Genomic DNA, 20,364 nt, shown 5'->3' with positions numbered 1-20,364 from the left:
TCTATCTATCTATCTATCTATCTATCTATCTATCTATCTATCTATCTATCTATCTATCTGAGAGAGAACTTCACTGTATAGCCCTGGTTAGCCTGAAACTTACTATGAGACCACACTGGTCTTGAACTCTTGAACTCACCAAAGGTCTGCCTGCTTCTGGCCTTGGAGTATTGGAATCAAAGGCATATACCACCATGCCAGATACCTATTCTCTCCCTGCTTACACCTTGATTATTTTTAGACACCAGAACATCCCGTCTAACATAGACCTTTTAATAGCTGCATAGCCACACACAGGAAGATTTCTCCACCTCAGTACTAAGAATGTTCTAGGGCAGGCAAGTCTTTGTTACAGAGATGCTTTTCCTGTACATTGTAGGATGGTTAGTATCATGTCCTCACTCCTGGGCTAGATATGTGATGGGGTAATGAAGCAGCTTCTGGGAAGAACTGGAGAATCAGGAAACAGAGAGGGGAAGCCTTAACTTGGAACCTGTCCTTTTATTCTGATGTTGTTTTTATATTACTTTTTTTTTCCAAAAAATTATATGAAAATTCCACTCACATGACTCTAAATCCCAGCTACTTTGGAGGCGGAGACAAAAAGGTTACTCGAGTCCAGAGGGTTGAGACCATTGTGAGAAACACAGCAAGATCCTCTCTCAGAAATAAACAAACTCCCTTCAAGCCCACAAACAGAACAACAATAACATAGATGAACATTTCTTCTAGCTGTTTTGTGTCCTTTCACATTGGAGGCTTAACTCACACCCACAGAATGAAATTGGTAAGTTTACTGACCTACTTTCTTCATCATCATTTCCTCATCAGTAAATGTTTGTAGAGGTGGAAAAGGTAGTGTGTTATTTGTTATACTGAGCAGAGCTTCTGGTTGCGAGGATTTTAGGACTTGAGGAGGATTCTTCCAAGAAGACAAGCAAGTCAGGAACTTTCTTCTTAGCTTTAGGAACAGTCCCAATTGAAGAAGAGAATACACACAGAAGGAAACAATTTGAATATTAGTTTCTTTGGGAATAACTTTATCACCCATTCTTAAGTTTTGTTAGTATGTTTGTGTATGTCTGTGTAAGTTTATTTACACCACGTGTGTGCCAGTGGACCAGGGCGTTAGCCGGAAACCAAACCTGTTCTACAAGAACAGTCCCCATAACTTATTCTTATACTCCATACTCATATTTAAAATAAGAGAGCTTAATTTACTACATTTTAAAATTCACTATCTTTTAAGCACAGTGAAAATTCATTGAATATTACATGGTATCTTCTTTATCCAGCAATGAGCTACTCTAAATAAACAAACTCTCTAATTAAAGGTTTATTTTTATTTTTTAAAATTCCGTGTATGTGTGTGGTCTCTGTGTAGGTATGTGCACATGAGGGCCAATGCCTACATAGGCCAGAGGTGCCAGATCCCCCTGGAGTTGGAATTCCAGGCAGTTGTGAGCCAACTGATGTGGCTGCTGACAACTGAATTTGGATTCTCTGATAAAGGATAACGGATGTCTCTCTCTCCTCTGTCTATATTCCCCCCTCTCTCACCTTTTCTTCCTCCTTCATTTTCTTCCTCCCTCCCTGTGTCCCTCCCTCCAGTATTTCTATATATAGCTCAAGCTGTACTAGAACTCTCTATGCAGAATAGGCTGGCTTCAAAACTCACAGAGACGCCCCTGCCTCTGCCTCCTGGGATTAAAGTTCTGTACCACTACCCAACTTCTAGAGCATGCCCTTAACATTGAGCTACCTCTCCAGTCATCGCTAGATAACTTTTAAACATCCATGAAACAAGTGTCTACACAGAACTCATTCTCTAAAGACATTTCTCATTTCACTAACTCCTTGGATAGAAATACAATACTCCTGTTATTTATGACAATGCCTGTAATCATGGCAGGGAACATGGTAGCAGGCAGCCACATAAGCAAGCAGGCAGGCTGGTGTGATGCTAGAGAAACAGCTGGGAGCTACGTCCTGATCTGCAAGAGAGAGAGAGGCTGTACCTGACACGGGCTTTTGAAGTCCCCAGTGGCACACTTCCTCTCACAAGGCCTCCTAATCCTTCCAATCACTTCCACTACCTGGTGACTAAGCATTCAAATATATGAGCCTGTGGGGGACATTCTTATTCAAACCACCACATCCTCCAAAAACAATTAAATCACTCCAAAATTTCATAGCTATTGTGTGTTCAATGTTAGGATTTAAGCCTAGTTCCTTTAGACTCCAAAGCTTGTTTCTTTAACCCTTATACAGCATTGTCTCCCAATCTTGACAGTGGTTAGTCATAAATAACAGGAGTATTGTATTTCTAGTAAAGAACTTAGTGAAATGAGAAATGTCTTTAGAGATATTGAGAGACAACCCCTTAACAAATCACTATAGTGACACATGCTCTCTCAATGTTTTGTTCATACATTGACTAGCCCAGGAAAAAGACACAGAGCCACCATGTTTGAAACCATCTTCAATCTTTGCTACATGTCACTGAATCTTTGCAATTGTGTGCTGAAGTGCAAACATATCTGCTTTGGTGTCACCTAGGCAACAGAACCATTGGCCAGGGAAGAAAAACATGTGTCACCATTTTTTTTTCTAGTTCATTATTTTGTTGTTTTCAGAATTAGAAGACAGAGAGTTTAGGGCAAAGTTGTCCAAATAGCCCGCTTTGTCATAAAAACAGAACTGTGACAAGAACTTTAGACTAGGAAGAAGGATTGGGGGGCACATTATTTCCTCTTGATGAGAGAGACAAGAAGTGAAAGAGAGAGAGAGAGAGAGAGAGGAAAGGAGAAGTGCAAAGGGACTACAGATGGAAGGAATGCCGCTAGTAGCTGATGAGAGGCAAGTGGTAGCAGCTGCTTCAAGGAATAAAGGAAGGATGGGGAGAAGTGGAAATTTGGAGCTGGAAGAGAAATGAACACAGGAGCAATTTTGTTCAGTGCTAGTGATGGAGTCTTGGATTGTGCTCTCAATATATAATCCAAAGAATGAAAGAATGAGCCAACTACCTCCATAAACTGCCCATGAAACTTGCCTATCCATTTCAAAACCTGCAATACACTAGCCTACATTTCTCATTTCTAGGAGAGCTTATTTACTTCACTAAGCCCACTACAGAATTCTTTCTGTCTCTTAGTCAATATATCACTGTTGTACCTAAGCTGATCTTTAAAAGAAAGCCCACTGCTGAGAAACTTAAGAAGCCAGTGGGTCTTACGATAATACCTATTTTTCCTGCTGACACAAGTGTGAGCCCCTTAGTCTCAATATTGCTACCGACAAAACACATGCCAGTTCAACCCACAACACTTAATTCAGATTCAGAAGAGGTAAGAGGCAAATGAACTTTTAGAAAGTTCAAAAATGGGACACAATCCTGAGGTAGATTATTGAAGATGCCCATCATAAAATAAGAAGACTAAATGCTGTAAATGAAAATGAAATCCATTTCTAGCCAAAGCATCAAGAGAGATTTCTTATGCCTCTTGGTATATGATAATAGAGGAAAGAAATTTGTCCTTCTCTTGCTTTTAACTGCATAACCAGGATTTCACTGTTGATTTTTCTAATGCCCCTGTGCTTTGGCATTGACCACGGTCATAGCACTTTTGGTGTCCACTCCATCAAAATGATTTTCTGCAGTTATAAACCACTGTACCACATCATCACAATTTTTTGTACAGAGCAGCAAGTGGTACTTGAATGGAATAATGGTTATTTATGCCTTGCCAAATCCTTTCCTTAGTTCCAGTATGATCTGTTCCTACAAGCTGATGCACTATGGCTAGGATGACCAAGTCCATGAACTTGAGTAGGGTTGAGGAATTACATATTTATTTCATTAACCTTTAGGAAAAAGGTACCATTAAAAATTATGAATGTGAGCAACAGGTTTTGGTAATACCAGCAAGAAATGTGACTCTGCCAAAAGAAATCACAGCCATTTTTATATCACACTGATTTAGTGCCAATATCTTTAAATGTATTTTTGTTCATCACTATGGCAAAATTACAGTGGCTATTAGAATGACTGCTAAACTGTATTTAAAAAGCACACACTGCGCAATCACATTCCGACTTTTTATAACTGTCTCCTTATAATTGGTCTCCTTTCTAATGCTGTATCTTTTTTTTTATGCATGTAAAACATTTTGAGGAAAGGTCTATAAACTTTCACTACACCGCCACATATGCTGCACTGAAGGTGCTGAAAAGTTAAGAATGCTTGACTGCAAAATGTTCTGACCAATCTGTTGCTATTCTCGTTACATTTAGCCATTGCGTTACTTAGGACCCCCTTTCTACCATGCTTTAGCATAATGAAGTATTACTTTAAATGTTTCTAGAGTGTTTCATATCTAAGTGCATTTATAGCCCAGGAAAGGCAAAGAACACATTACAGAAGTAATGCTGACCTGGAAAGACTCAGTCAGACTTGAAAAAGGAGAAATTTCAGTACACACAGTTCCATTTCACCCTAAAGCCTTACAGCCACTGTTTTTCTGCCCTGCATGCCATCTTGGTTCCTTCTTCTCTGAGACAGATCCAGAAGTGTGGCTGTGTATACTACCTGCTGACACAGGGCAGGAGGAAAATCTGCTTTTCCTGCTACTACGGAGAACACTCTTTTCCCCTTTCCTAGATTAAGGGTAGCTTTGCTTCCCTCCTGAAGCTGTTCTCTCACAGTCTCCCTTCTTAGGGTAAGGAGGAAGGGTCCCTGATCTTTATAATAAAACTTGAGAATGCTCCAGAGCCATCTTCTTGGGGAGGGGAAAGGGAGGACAAAGACAGGAGAAACTTTTTCTTAAGACTCAGGAAAGTTATCTGTCAAAGTCACCTTGATCCTTGTTATGCCATATTGGACAACTATCCTTATTCATTTGGTCCACCTTACAAACATTATTTCTACCCAACACCTACAAGGACCTTAGGAGATTTCAGTCCAGAGGCCAGCTCAAGTGACATTTTGTTCATGATCTCTTCTCATCTCCAGGGAATCCCCCCACTTCTAATGCTATTCCAATTCTAATGCTTCCATAGTGCTATTGCGCATCTGCTGAGATACCAACTCAGTACTGTTGTCTCTTAAGGTTTCTGTAGCTAATCACACTCTCAGTGTCTGTCCCCCAGATTTTCTCATAAAAATCTGGTGCTAAACTTGTTCTAGGATGTTACCAGATGTCCAAGCCTATCAACAATTCTATTTATATCTCAGATCTCTCCTGATTTCACATCCCTCATTAACTACCTGAGATCCTATTGTTGATTTTTGCAAACATTTATTTCATGATACTGGACACATTCTTGCCCATACCTTCTTCTTCTTCTTCTTAAAAAACAAACAAACAAAACAAAACAAAAAACCAAAAACATTTTAGGCTGTTAAGAATATATCTTTCCTTTTCCTAAGAGCAAGGGGAACTTTCCTTTCTTCACAAAGCTTCGTCTGGAATGCCTTATAAAAGAGTTGTGAAAGTTATTTCTTACCACCTCTCACCCAGTTTCCTTGAGTGAGCACTTTCCAAATGCAAGGTACTGAAACTTATATGCTGATATCATGATGTGCAGCCAAAAGGCTCCCCTCTTTGAATGGAATTAAATCCATTTGATTTGGTTACTTTTCCCATCATTGTTATCAAATATCTGTCAAGAAGCAACAGAAAAGATTAGTTTTTCTTGGCTCACTGTTTGAAGATACCTTCCATAATGCTGGCAAAGATGTGTGAGTGGGAGTGGATTGTGGTTTGGTGACAGAAACATGAAACTGTTTGCTTATATTTTGATGGATCAGGAAGCAGAGATGGGACGGGATGCAGGCAACACTATACACTTCATGATCACCACCAGAGCCACTTCTTCCAGTCAGCCTCCAACTCCCAAAGGATGGACAACCTCCCAAAACAGCTCACCGGCTGGAGACCAAGTGTCCAAACAAATGAGCCTATGAGGCATTTTAAAAATAAGCCATACTACCCTTATAAAAGAGGCTTTATACAGCATTCCACTCACTTCTTTTTTTAATTAGTCAGTCATGTGAGGTCAAAGTGGTTCTCAGCAAAGAAGCCCATACAAGGCAATCTAATCTGTTAGTGTGTTGCTTTTGGACTAACCAGACCTCAGAACTATAAGAGAATAAATGTCTAATCTTCATAAATTGTCCACTCTCTGGTATTACGTTATAGCATTATGAAACAGATTACGATGTCATATTTGTCCCTGCCCACACAAAGCCCAGCAGCCGTGGGCTCCACCCTGTCCCTTATGTGCTCCATTTCCCAGCCCACAGCTCTGCCTACATTACCAGAGGCCTGCTGCCATCAGGAACTACCAGTTGAGATGCCCCTTCTGTAAGGCAAATGACACCATCAAAAGGACAAAACTTTGGAAAAAGATCTTTACCAACCTTACATCTGACAGAGGGCTGATATCCAAAACATATAAAAACACAAGAAATTAGACAGCAACAAACCAAACAACCCAATTTAAAAAATTGGGTACAGAGCTAAGCAGAGAATTCTCACCAGAGGAATCTCTAATGACTGAGAAGCACTTAAAGAAATGTTCAAAATCATTAGTCATCAGGGAAATGCAAATCAAAATGACTCTGAGATTCCATCTTACACCAGATAGAATAGCTAAGATCAAAAACTCAAGTGACAGCTCATGCTGGAGAGGATGTGGAGCAAGGGGAACCCTCCTCCATTGCTGGTGAGAGTGCAAATATGTACTACCACTTAGAAATCAATTTGGTAGTTTCTTACAAAATTGGGAATAGTCCTACCTCAAGACTCAGCTATACCACTTCTGGGTATATAGCCAAAAGATATTCCACTATATCACAAGGACATTTGCTCAACTATGTTCATAGCTGCTTTATTTAGAATAGCCAAAAACTGGAAACAACCTAGATATCCTCAACCAAAGAATGGATAAAGAAAATGTGGTACATTTACACAATGAGATATTACTCAGCTATTAAAAACAATGACATCATGAAATTTGCAGGCAAATGGATGGAACTAGAAAAGATCATCCTGAGTGAGGTAATCCAGATCCAGAAAGACAAACATGGCATGTACTCACTTATAAGTGGATATTAGCTAGAAAGTACTAGATAACCGTAGTACAGTCCACAGACTCAAAGAAGCTAAGTAAGAAGTAGGGCCCAAGGGAGGATGCTTGAATCTCCTGAGAAAGGTAAATAGAATAGACAACAGGAGTGGATGAATGGATGTAAGTGGGTGTGAGAAGGGGTGGAGAAGGGAACAGGAGGGATCAAGGGTGAGAAGGATTGTGGGAGAGACAACTGGGAGACAAGGGGAATCACTATGTGTTGGGGGTGTTGTGGGGAAGGCATCTCTGGGACAAGCTAGAAATTTAGGACAATGGAAACTCCCAGGAATCTATGAGGGTGAGACTCCTAACAATAGGGGATATGGAACATGAAATGGTCACCTCTATAAACAGGCAAGACTTCCAAAGGAGAAATGGGGACACCAGCCCAGACACAAAACCTTTGACCCATAATTTTTCCTGCTTATAAGATGTGCAGGAATAAAGAGGGAGCAGAAAATAAGGGAAAGGGAAAGACTGGGCCGACTGGAGTCCCATGCTCTGAGAAACAGCCCATCCCTGACACTATCAGTAAGATAGACAGGAGGCTGCCATAACTGTCATCCGAGAGGCTTCACCCAGCAGCCAACGAAAACAGATGCAGAGACCCACAGGTTAGGTGGAGCTCAGGGAAATCTTGTGGAAGATGAGGAGGAAGGATTGACAGAGCCAGAGAGGTCAAGGACACCTCAAGAAAATTTAAACAATCAATTAACCTGGGCTCATAGAAACTGAACCACCAACCAGAGAGCATGCATGCCTAGGCCCCCTACACAAATGTAACATATGTACAGCTTGGTTCTCATGTGGGACTCCTAATAGCAGGAGCTGTTAGGGGCTGTCTCTGACTGTTGCCTGTCTTTGGATCCCTTTACCCTAACTGGATAGCCTTGTCTAGCCTCAATAGAAGATGCACCCAAGGCTTCTGCTTTTCTGAGCAGAAGGGAAGAGGAGGTGAGAGGCAGTGACTGGGAGGAAAAGAGGAAAGGGGAGCTTTGATCGGGATGTAAAGTAAATAAATAATGAATGAAAAAATAAAGAAAACAATGCCAGTTGAGGTGGTGCACGCCTGGCACGCGGGGAGGCAGAGGCAGGCAGATCTCTGTGAGTTTGAGGCCAGCCTGGTCTACAAAGTGAGTCCAGGACAGCCAAGGCTACACAGAGAAACCATGTCTCGATTACAAAAAAAAAAGTAAGAAAAAGAAAACCAAACCACCACCACCACCAACAACAACAACAAAAAAAACCAATTAAATATTAATGAAGGAGTGGTTATATTTTTTTTTAGTATATTGATTTAATACAATTATTTCATAGCCATTAAGGCAAACCAGGGACCTACATATATCAAAATGGATAAAACGTGAAAATACTAAAGAAAAATAAAATTTGCAAAAGTATAAGTTCAGCATGACAGTATTTACATACATGTTAAAGCACAAATGTGCTAATGTTTAAAGATGTGGACTGAAGAATACTGGAGTTACTGTCGATGAAGACAGGATAGAAGTATGTTTTGTCGTTGTTGCTGTACTGCTTATTTCTTTGAAAAGAAATCTTACAAAAGTGGGTTTTGTGTCAGTTACATTAGTTTCTGCTTTTTTGTTAAGATTACTTGATAAAAATTTTAATATTAAAACTTCTTTTCTAAAATTGTGTTTATGTTTATGTGTGCGAGCCTGTATATTTTCTCTGCATGCTTGCTTGTAAGGATCCCATATCAGCCAGAAGAGAGAGTCAGATCCTTGAAGTTACAGGTGGCTAGGTCCTGGGAACAGAACTTTGGCCTTTTGCCAGGGCAGTAGGGGCTGAGCCATCTCTCCAGCACCTCTTGAAACTTCTTAGTGTGCATATGAAAGGCTGGAAATAGGTTTTAGGTAACAGTTCAAGATAACAGGGTAAGGATCTTTTGGATTTCTTAAAGCTACATATTAAGCTTAATAAACCGGTTTATTCTGGAAACATTTACCAATAACTAACTTTCCTGCTCTATCTGGCTCCTTTCTCCTGAAGGTCAGAGAGATTCCTTATCTAATCTTACTTAAAATAAATTCCTCTATAAAGCAGGCAATGTCCTCCATGTCCCTTAGACTACATCACACAAGAATGACCAACTGCAGGATAAGACTAGTGTGACTCAGAGTTTAGCTGTATTTCCCCCTAGGCCATTGTCTGTCCTTGGGGCCATTCATCTCTCCTAAAAATCATTCTTAATAACCTATCCCTCCCCCTTTATCTGCAGTTTTGCTTTTCACACTCTTGTGACCCATGGTCTGAAAATACTAAATGGAAAAGTTGCAAACCATATGCAAAACATATGCAGTTTTAAATTGCAAACCATACATCGCACGTAAGGAACCCTCCAGTGATCTTATTCTGTACAGCTGGCCCATCGATAACTGTGTGGACGGCCAGGTTATCAAACAGACTGTTGCCAGTATGGCAGTTGTTTCATGCAGCTCAGAGAATGGTCTACAGCAGCTGTATTTTTGGTTTTGAATGAGTGAGTTTATTAAGTATATAGTGAGCAAAAGGTAAAAGAATCAAAGTGAGACGTAGGTAACAAGACAGATGGCAAAGCATTAACAAACTGGGCACTCATGATATCCTATAGAGACACTGGAGTAGCCCAATTGAGAAATCAAACAAAAAGTAGTATCTTCAATCAGTTGGCTTACACCTGACAGAAACAACTGGGGAATCTCTTGAAACAATCAGCTCTAATCAGATTGAGAGTCTTGGGCAAAGCAGAATATCCTTTTGGTAAGGTTTCTAAGCCAAATAACAATCAGCAAGCAGCACATAGATAATAAATCAAGTGTTTACAAGCATCCAGCTGATATCAACTGGGGAAGCTGGAGCAGTCAACTGGAGTCCTCCATAAAGCAAATGTTCCACCTTCTCTCCATGGATGAGCTTCTGCCTGCTGAACGTCTTCCTATTTCCACTGTAAATGTTTTTATAATATAGCATAAGCAACAGTGACCGGGGTTGGAAATGTTTTATCTTCTAGCCTTTCTCAAGGGTACAATGTGTTTACTTTTCGGCCATTCCTCCCTCTCCCTGTTACAGAGGTGGTGGTGATGAGATGGGGACAACCTTGCGTCCAGAGCCAGCCTCTCAGTGAGCACAAATCCCACGGCAGTTTACCAGTATAATCTGCAGCACACAGTGCTTCTGTTCAAATAGCTTACTTTGTTTAATAATGGCCCCAAAGTTTGAAAGAAGCCATTGGAAAGTATGGGTGTGCCAAAGAAACCAGTATTCTTTTAAATGAAAACGTTATAGTTCTTAAAATAAGGAAAGAAAAACAAAACCAAACAAATGTTGAGATTGCTAGGATCTACAATAAAAACAAATAATCCATGCAACTGTGAAGAAGTAAAAAAATAAAAAAAAATCATCCTTGTTTAACTTTAGCACCTCAAGCTACAAAGACAGTGGGCACAGAATGACAAGTGTGGCAGTTACTTAAGATATAGGAAGGCATTATAGGCTTTGGTACCACTCACAGTTTTAGGAGTTCATTGGGCATTTTGGAAAATACACCTTGCAGATATAGTCTTCTAAAATTTCAAGAATCTTTCACTTCCTCCTCCCTGGAAAGAAGGGATAACTGAGGGAAAACCAAATAAGCCTTCTAGCTTCAGTTGCTTTCAGTTGACTATTAAAAATATCAGTAATTCTGGAGCCCAGAGAAGCCACAAATTCAGCTACAGCTGAACTAAAGAATTACAGTATCTAGTAAACATAGGTTCATTGTTATGATAAAGCTATTCTGACATGGAAGAAGGAAAACATCCTGGGAGATGGAGATAGCTGTCAAACCTGGAAACATCTGAGCACAGTCTTTCTGCTCACTGTGGTCTTTGCAGCTCTTTTCTTTTGTAATAAAAGTCTTTTCACATACGTACCTGGTTTCCCTAAGATAGGGCTCTGAGATAATTGTCTTCTCGAATTATCAGCCCTTGAAACCTGAGCTCCTGACTTCCCACTTTCCTGACTCCCTCTTGCCTGTAAAAAACTTGTATGCCTCTTCTGTTGTTAGTCTCTCTCCTGTCTGTTTCAGAAGGCTCAATTACCAAGCATTCAGGGGGTGAAAAGTCCCCTTTGCCCCCCAAACCACTTGAGTATACATCCGTATCACTTGGGGGAGCTAAAAGACAAAAGAACCACCTGAACCCTATATAATGAGGTTTGGGCTTCCTTATACCCAAAAGTTCTTACAGATAATATGAATCCTGGTCTAAAACTTGTGGGGTTTTGTCTTTGACCAAACCTTACGTTAGGCTTTCACATTTTGTCTTACAGTCACTTGTGTGATTCCTTGTTAAATTTAGTTTTAGCCAAAGTACTCTGCTAAGCAAGTTCAGTCAGAACCCCATTTGATATTTGATCATCGTTGATATCTGAACAAGATCTTCCTCCACTCTTTATCAGGGGATGCCAGATCATTCTAGCTTGTCATTAGCAAAAATCATGCTATATCAAATGAGCCATTATCCCTCCTTTGGCTACTGTTTCCTCTGTCATTTTCTACCCACAGACCACATTATCAGAATGTCTGAAATAAAATATTAGTGACATCAAATAGCCAGGGTAATGAGAAAATGAAACCCACCATTGCTGGTGGGAATATAAACTTGTATATAGCAGCTGCCCTGGAAAACAGCTTAGCACTTCTTAGACATGTGCACATAACATATGAGCCAGCAGCTGCACCTTTGAACACACATACACATGTGTGTGAGAGAGAGGGGTGCATATCAGGCATTCAATGCAAGTCTGGGAATCAATTCTTCTCCCTAGGATAAGGTGTGTGTGTCAGGGTTGGGGGTGGGGTCTGTGCGGGATGGACTCACAACAGTATTCATAACCAAAGTAAAAAGAAGGAAGTTGATATGACTTCCATAGAAAACACAAATATTGACGAGAGATTTGCTAAAGGCATACAATGCTAAGCCTGATGACCTGAGTTTGATCACTGGGACCCACACCATAGAAGGAGAAAACTGACTTCTAAAAACACAAATACAAATGGATTTTTAGGGAAATTCAAATGGATTTTTAGTGAAGAAATGACCACTTATAAAAAGGGTTTGGGCAGGGCAAGTCATGGTGGCACACGCCTCTAATCCCAGCACTTGGGGAGGCAGAGGCAGACAGAGCTCTGTAAGCTCAAGGCCAGCCTGGTCTACAAAACTAGTCCAGGCCAGCCAAGGCTACACAGAGAAACCCTGTCTCCAAAAACCAAAAACAACCAACCAAACAAACAAGCAAACCCAGAAACAAAAACAACCCAAAAAGGTTTTGAGCTGGCAAGATGGCTAAGTGGGTAAAGGTGCTTGCTGCACAAGTCCAGCAACCTGAGTTTGATTCCCAGAACATACAAAAAGATGGAAGGACAGACTTCCACATGTATACCCACACAAACATCACACGTTCAAACACAATAATTAATTTTAATAATAAAAAGGTAATTTTTAAAATTTTGAGACAGGATCTCACTATTTTGGGCTGGCCTGAAACTTACTGTGTAGACCAGACTACATTGTCTTGAACTTAAAGCAGCAATCCTCCTGCCTCTGTCTCTCAAGTACTGGAATTACAGGTATGTAACATCATGTCTGGCTATAAGTTTTTGATGATGTTTGCCTAAATATATGTCAGTTATCTTTCCATTTTCTTCAGGGCCATTAAATCCCCATAAGAGAGGAGATTAATGGCAGTCACATTTCTAAGAAGTTACTAGTTTTTTGCTGGGCATGGGTATCTCCTAGAAACCATTGGTTTGCTGAATTTTAGATGTCTTCAACTTAAAATTAAAAAAAAAAAAAAAGGCCAGATTAGTGGTACATTCATTTAATACCAGCACTTGAAAACAGAGGCAGATGAGTTCAAGATAGCCTGGTCTACATGGCAAGTCTCAGGCCAGCCAGGGGTCTACAGTGAGCCTGTCTCAAAGAGGAGGCAAAATCATTCTATAGATGCTAGGGATCCAGACAGATCCTAACCACAGTGGGAGTGTACCGCAGGTGACTAACCCTTCACAACTAAGGGCATATGAATTGTTTCCACTTCTGGATGCTATGAATATTTGTGGGCAGGTTTGGAATTCACATTTTTTTCATATTGTACACATGATATTTTTCTATATGCTCAGTAGTACTGTCCTACAGCACCAAGATCAATCTGCATTTTCATATTTTATGCCTAATTCTTCCTTCATATGACTACTCTTGTGCTTTAGGACGATTATTAAGTAAAACATGGGTTTATCCAAATGTAGGCACTATAGTGCAAAAGTCAGATCTAAAGGATGGCTAACATTATACTCATGCATACAGCTAGCTGGACAAAGGAATATCTCATGTTCTGGATTTTCAGATTATTATGTTACTCAGAGTAACATGAAATTAAAACTGATGAGTAGTTTACTTCTGTAATTTTCCATTTATATTTACAGGACATAGTTAACATTATGGAAAGTAAAACTATAAAATTCTGGTTGGGAAAGCTATTATTTAAGCCTTTAAATTTATTCACTTAACCAGCCACCTACTTGCTATTCATACAAAATAAACTTCTCACTACTACTAATAATTAATCTGTTGTTTCTGTTTTGATTCTCAGGGATAGCCAGTGAATCCAAAGGATAGAAGAAAAATATTTTACCTTACCCATCTCTTACAATAGAAAACTATTTTGCCCCAAACTGACTCTATTACTGATTTCATTCATCACACATTGTTGAAATAAAATATAGTACAGCTAGAAAACAGATGAGTTGTTGGTAGGGATTAAGGACCATGAAAGGGAGTTAGAGTTATGTGAGATTAGACGAGAGCAACAAAGACCTTTGTGTTGCTGAATTATGTTTATCTTGACGGTAGCATTGCAAACACAAATAAGGATGTGATGAAACTGCACAGAACCATACACACATACATAGTCAAACTGACCATCTAAAACAGATTGGTGGATCACATTAAGGCCAATTTCCTGACTGTGATATACTGTTCTAAAGTTAGTAAGTAATGTGGGGGAAGACTGGATAAAGCGTATGTAGGACTCTATGCTTCTCTTTTTTTTAAATTAAAAGTGTTATGTGTGTGTGCACATGTATATGTGTATCTGTGTTTGTGTATATACACAGGCTACCTGTGTGCCAGTACCTGCGGAGGCCAAAAGAGCGCAAAAGATCCCTTGAAACTAGAGTTGTAGACTGCTGCAAATTGCCCAGTGTGAGAATGGAGAACCAAACTCAAAAGAGCAGCACATGCTCCTAACCACGGAGCCATCTCTCTAAGCCCACCTATATTTACCACCCCCCTCTATCTCTTCCTCTTTGTCAGGGAATCTCTATGTTGGCTGTCTTAGAACTGACTTTATAGACCAGGCTAGCTTTAAACTCAGAGATCTGACTGCTTCTGCCTCTTAAGTGATGGGATTAAAGATGCGTGAAGCTGATATCCATCCTCTTTGCCTTTTGGGATGGGGATTGAGCATTTTAGTCAGGGTCCTCCCTCTTGATTAGTTTCTTTAGATGTACAGATTTTAGTAGGCTTATCCTATATTATATGTCTATATGAGTGGAGAAAACAGGAAACAAGTTACGAACCTGCCACAGAGGGCCTTGGAAAGGCTCTGACCTGCAGACTATCAAAGCAGATGCTGAGATTTATGGCCAACTGTTGGGCAGAGTGCATGGAATCTTATGTAAGAAGTGGGAAATAGTAAGATCTGGAGAAGTCAGGAACTCCACAAGGAGATCAACAGAACCAGAAAATTTGAACACAGGGGTCTTTCCACAGACTCATACTCCAACCAAGTACAATGTATGGAGTTAACCTAGAACCCCTGCACAGATGTAGCCATGGCAGTTCAGTGTCCAAGTGGGTTACATAGTAATGGGAACAGGGACTGTCTCTGACATGAACTGATTGGCCTGCTCTTTGATCACCTCCCCCTAAGGGGGGAGCAGCATTACCAGGCCACAGAAGAAGACAATGCAGCCACTCCTGATGAGATCTGATAGACTAAGATCAGAAGGAAGGAAAAGAAGACCTCCCCTATCAGTGGACTTGGGGAGGAGCATGTGTGAAGAAGGGGGAGGGAAGGTGGGATTAGTAGGAGAGGAGAGAGAGGTTTATATGGGGATACAAAGTGAATAAAGTATAATTAATAAAAGTTAAAAAAAAAAGATGTGTGAAGCTATGCCTGGCTATGCTTCTTCTTAAAACTGCATGGAAAGCTACACTTATCTGAAAAGCTACATATATATACATATATATATATATATGTGTGTGTGTATATATATATATCATGTCTTCAAAAGAAGTTAAACAAATTATGGCTCTAAAAATTACAGAAATTGATGTGCCTTATGAGAAGTCAACAATTCAGAAGAACTCAATGGCAATTTACAATTGTATTTATGTCAAACAATTTGTGCCTGTTACATAAACATGTATAAAAAGTATTCCAGGATGAAGTAGAAGTAGAGGGAGCTATGGTTTAGACGTTCAAGGCTTTATCACCAGCACAGTGCTATATTGGAAGGTGGTGGAATCTTTAAGAGATGGGGACTGTGGGTCTCCAGCTCCTTCCTCCTCTCTCTTCCTCTTTCTGGTATGAGATTAACCCATCATGCCATTGTCACCTGGCACTCCCACATGACACTTAAAATCCATCATGCTATTGCAAATTGGCACTTTCACAAGACACCTAAAAGAAGCAGGTCTGTCTGCTCATAGGCCTCTAAAACTCTGAGTCTCACTAAAACTCCCTTTAAAAAGATAAGCTGATTATCTGAGCATTTGTTAGAGTGACAAGAAGCTACTAATACAAAGGGGAGGTCCTCCAGGCTAATATTTTTATGCAACAAATATAAGTTTAAAGGCCAAATGTAATGCACAATTATGCTCATTGTTGGCTACTGCCAAATGAGAACATTGATTTTATGACCTTTTCATGCTATTTAAGAATAAGGGTATGATATCGAAAGCCTATAATCCAGGCACTCGGGAAGACAGAGGTAAGCAAAGCGAGTCCAGGACATGCCATAAACAGTGGCTTCTGCTCTTGCTGTTCTTCAAAGCTACTGAAACTGAACTTTCCTAGTCCACAGGTCTCTGGCTTGTGTTTTAGCCTCTAGGAGTTCTTAACAATGCCTTAATTTTCTAAGAGAATAACAGTGACTAGTATAAAAGATGATTAAACAAGCCGAACTTTTGGAGTGCACTGTTAAACTTACTGGACCACTAGCTTTGCCAAATGTAAAGGAAAGAATGTTGTAAGGCAGTTTTTGAAACCTAGAACAAAGACTTCCCTAGTCTGCTGCAACCCACTTACCTGGTCTCCACTGATGTAATCGGTAAATGCACTTATTTAAGACTTTCTTTTGTGACAGTAAGAGTTCATGCAACCTCTTCCGCAGTGCAACACAACATTCAGAACAACTTGAATCCATCTTCAAAAGGTATAGTCACTGATATTTGGGTCAGACAAAACTATCAACTTATTTTCTTTGGAGCAAGAGCTTGGTTTTGTTTTAATACCTACAAGGTTGTTATTAGGAAAAAGATACCTTGTCCCACCTTTATAGCATTACACAGTTCTAAACCAGTGGTTCTCCAATGCATGAATTTGTTTCCAAGGGACACTGGCAATCTCTGGAGATACTCATAACTTTGGTAACTTATGATGGCATAGGCGACGCTAAGTATTTTATAACACAGAGGACAGTTCCCTACAATAGAGGATGAACTGGCCCTAAATGCCATCAGTGAGAAGCCTTGGTCTAGCCCTTAGGAAAGAAATGCAGGCAATGTAGGTCCAAGACAGCTAGTGTGCAAGGATACTGAGAGAAGGTTATTCTTGACAGAGATGATTTTTATGATTAATGGTTTTGGAATCAGAGAGAAAGAAAAGAATAGAAAACAGAGGTACTTGCATCTGCAAAACAAACAAATAAACAAAACCCTGTCATTTCTGCACTGAAGAAGATAATAGTTTTTAAAACAAAAAGAATGTTAGTTGGGATTATGGGTAATCCTTTTGGCAACAGACACATAGAAAAGGGCCAAATAGGGCTGGAGAGATGGCTTAGAGGTTAAGAGCACAGGCTGTTCTTCCAAGGGTTCATGAGTTCAGTTACCAGCAACCACACAATGGCTCTTAGCCATCTATAGTGAGATCTGGTGAACACTGTATAAACAATAAGTAAGAAAAGGGCCAAATAGAGCTGTGAGTAATCTCTGTAGTGGAGAAGTTGCCTAGATTTGAGAATCCAAAAGACTTTTACATGATACAGATATGCCATTGAAAAACATTCTATCTCTCTGTAGAATTACCACACTAGTTATCCTTATTCTATTTATTTACTTATTAATATATTTATTTATTTTTACATCCCTACCACAGTTTCCTTCTCTCCTCCCAGTTCCTCTTCTAAATATTATTTCTAACCAAGCAGAGTATTTCTCTACCTATATACTTTTATTGTCCTTTATTCTACCCCCATCTGCTGTTTTACTTAAACCTAAGCCATCCCTTCTTTGGATGGTCAGTTCAAGATCCATCTCCTATAAGCATATCTGCCCATACTATTTCTTCAACAGTAGCAATACTATTTTCTAATGTCCTAATATTCACTCAAAAACCACATATGTCCCATCTCCCCAATTAAAAACAATCCCACTGGTGTCAATGACCCTGTTGTAAACTTACACATCTCCAAGACTTGCCCACATATTTTATAAAAAGACACCCTATCCTCTCAGTTTTACTGGTAATGAGTTTTGCCTCTATCAATAGCTAGTGTGTACTAAGTCTTTTTCACATGCAAGAATCCATTCTAAGTATATAATATACGATAGCTAACTTAAACTACTGTTCTCCCCCTTTGCAGAAAAGGAAATGGAAGGAGAGTGTGTAATTCATTTTTTAAAGTTATCAGGCTAAAAGATAATAGAGTTCAAACTCATCTTGATTTCGGGGCCTACAATATGCCAAGCAGTTCTAATCCATCTGCAAGAATGTAAAAGACCCAAGGTATAGGTGGGCAGCACAGCCTCCTGGAACCTGAATGTTGTGAGAGCTGGAAGCATTCGGTGTTGCTTTTGAATTCATTTGCAATTGAAACCACTTACACTGACTTCAGAGGGTTCATAGAAAGAATGAAAATCACAGGCATAAAATACTGTCCCAGTCTATAATAAGCTCTTAACAGACTTTCTGTTTATTTTTGAATAGGGACTACATTTAGCCATGGCTTATATTTCCCTACCTTGTTTTTCAACTTTTGTGGAGTTTTTTGTTGTTGTTGTTCTTTTTCAACTTTTTATTGATTTTTTCTGAGTTTCACATCATGTACTCCAGCCCCACTCATCTCCCATCCTCTTGTATCTGCCCTCTGCAGTTGCACCCTCTCCCCAAAATTAAAAAAAAAAAGAAAGAAAACAGACTAGAAAACATCTTGTCTATGAAAGCTATAGTGTGTCACAGTGTGTACCTCCCACAGTGTACCTCTCTGTCCACACATCTTCACTTGCAAATGTTTATTGCAGTGAGTCATTGTTCTGGCTCTAGGCCTCTGTCTTCTGTTATAGCATCAATCCTGGATCTTTACCATTGTTGCCCCGTGCCATGGATATCCTGCAGCTTTAGATCAGTAGGATAGGCCCTTTCACACACTGCAACAGTTCGCATATGATGCAGATTTTGGGGTGGGGCAACTCAAAGTCTTGGATCTGGGTCTGTGGTAGTTGAGCTGGTCAGCTTGGCTGCTTTCCTGTATCAGTACCATGACGGTGAGCTCTCCAGCACTGCCTGGGCTAGCTTACCCAATGTTGCCATTGGCAGAGGCAGTGTCAGCTCATGCCCTTAGGCCAGCTCACCTGCACCCATACATCCAGAGTCAGCTTTGCTGCCCAGATGAGGAGCAGGGCGTACTTTTCTAAGTGTCACAGCCAGTGAGAGGCTGGGCCAGCTCTACCACCCTCAGACCCTCAGGGATGGCTCACCTGTGCCTTTACCAACAGGGTCAGGCCACATGGTATTGCCCAGGTGAGGTGCAGCCGGTGCGGGGCAGGGACAGTCCTCCCACCCTCATGATCTTGGGGCCAGCTTTACAGATACAACAGTTGGCAAGGCACAAGGGGGTTAGGGCATTCCCTATCTCCACTGTACCTCATAGAAGGTGAGTGGTGGGACCAGCTCATGCCCTCAGGGCTAGCTCACCTCCTGCCCCCCACCCCTGCTTCCACACCAGGGCCAGCTCTACTGTGCTGCCCACAGTGCAGGGCTTGCTCTCCTGAGTGCTGCAGCTGATGAGGGGCAGGCCAGCTCACCCATTCTCATGACCCCAGGACCACCTCTTTCAACTGCTTCCAGTGGTGAGGGATGAGGGGGTGGAGCATCACTCTGAGCCCAAGCAACCTCACGGCAGACTAGTGGCTACTGGTGGGGCCAGCTTACCTGAGCCCTCCTCCATGATGTACTTTTTTTTTTTTTTTAAGCTAGGGTCTTACCATATAGCCCAGGCTGGCCTAGAACTCTCAACCTTCCTGCTTCTTTCTGTAGAGTGAGGGATTACAGGTATATGTCACTTTCCTGGCTCATTTCTCTACTCTGTATGTCACTTTCATAGTAATCTATGTATTTTCACTGTGATTAAGTGCCTCTGAAGCTCTCAGCCTTCATAATCCTAAGGGCTAAGCTCCCAAATTCTTTAAAATAATATTATTCACCAATTCCAACAGAATCAATAATTAAACCTAATTGTTATCAAACATCAAAAAAATTATCATTCCCTATTTGCTACAGCACCCTTCTTTTCCTCCTAGATTCCAAAACTTGTATCCAAAGAGCCTCTCTGCCCTGTAATGATACCTGTCATTGCTCTCTCCTTTGTGCTCAGGGGAGTACTTTGAACCTGTTAGGATTTGTTCTACTGCTAAATAAATGACATGTGATTAGGTATATGTAGTTCTAAAATGGACTTATTGAACATATGCATTTTAAAAGTATCTGTTCTAGCACAGAGTGCCTCATGAACGGCAGTAAGGACATTTACTGAAAGCTGATGAGATGTTGGGCTCTTCTCAGTGTCTTACATGAACATTTAGTCCTCACAACAACTCTATAGATAGGTACTGTTAGTTTTTCTTCCCATTTTACATATCAGAAAACCGAGACTCAAAGAACTTAAGCAGCTAGCTAAGGTTACGT

The 20,364-nt window shown here is 40.4% G+C and overlaps 1 protein-coding gene across 2 annotated transcripts in view; it reads right to left on the bottom strand.

The window, feature by feature from the left end:
• Acadsb (acyl-CoA dehydrogenase short/branched chain) overlaps nt 1-20,364 on the bottom strand; it is a 44,324-nt gene that overhangs the window by 22,081 nt on the left and 1,879 nt on the right. The window contains exons 2-3 of one of the 2 annotated variants that reach the window (XM_055608924.1): nt 5,506-5,661; nt 802-961 (exon numbers count right to left, since the gene is read on the bottom strand). In XM_055608924.1, the coding sequence (XP_055464899.1) occupies nt 802-820 (19 nt within the window). In that variant the 5' untranslated portion in view covers nt 821-961; nt 5,506-5,661. The remainder of the gene's footprint in view (nt 1-801; nt 962-5,505; nt 5,662-20,364) is intronic. The other variant, XM_055608923.1, reaches the window with a different exon arrangement.

This window comes from Psammomys obesus, unplaced genomic scaffold (assembly GCF_907164565.1).
Source record: "Psammomys obesus unplaced genomic scaffold, mPsaObe1.curated_primary_1811, whole genome shotgun sequence".
Taxonomy (NCBI): domain Eukaryota; kingdom Metazoa; phylum Chordata; class Mammalia; order Rodentia; family Muridae; genus Psammomys; species Psammomys obesus.
Note: the sequence above shows the minus strand (reverse complement) of the source record. Positions and strands in the feature narration are given on the sequence as shown.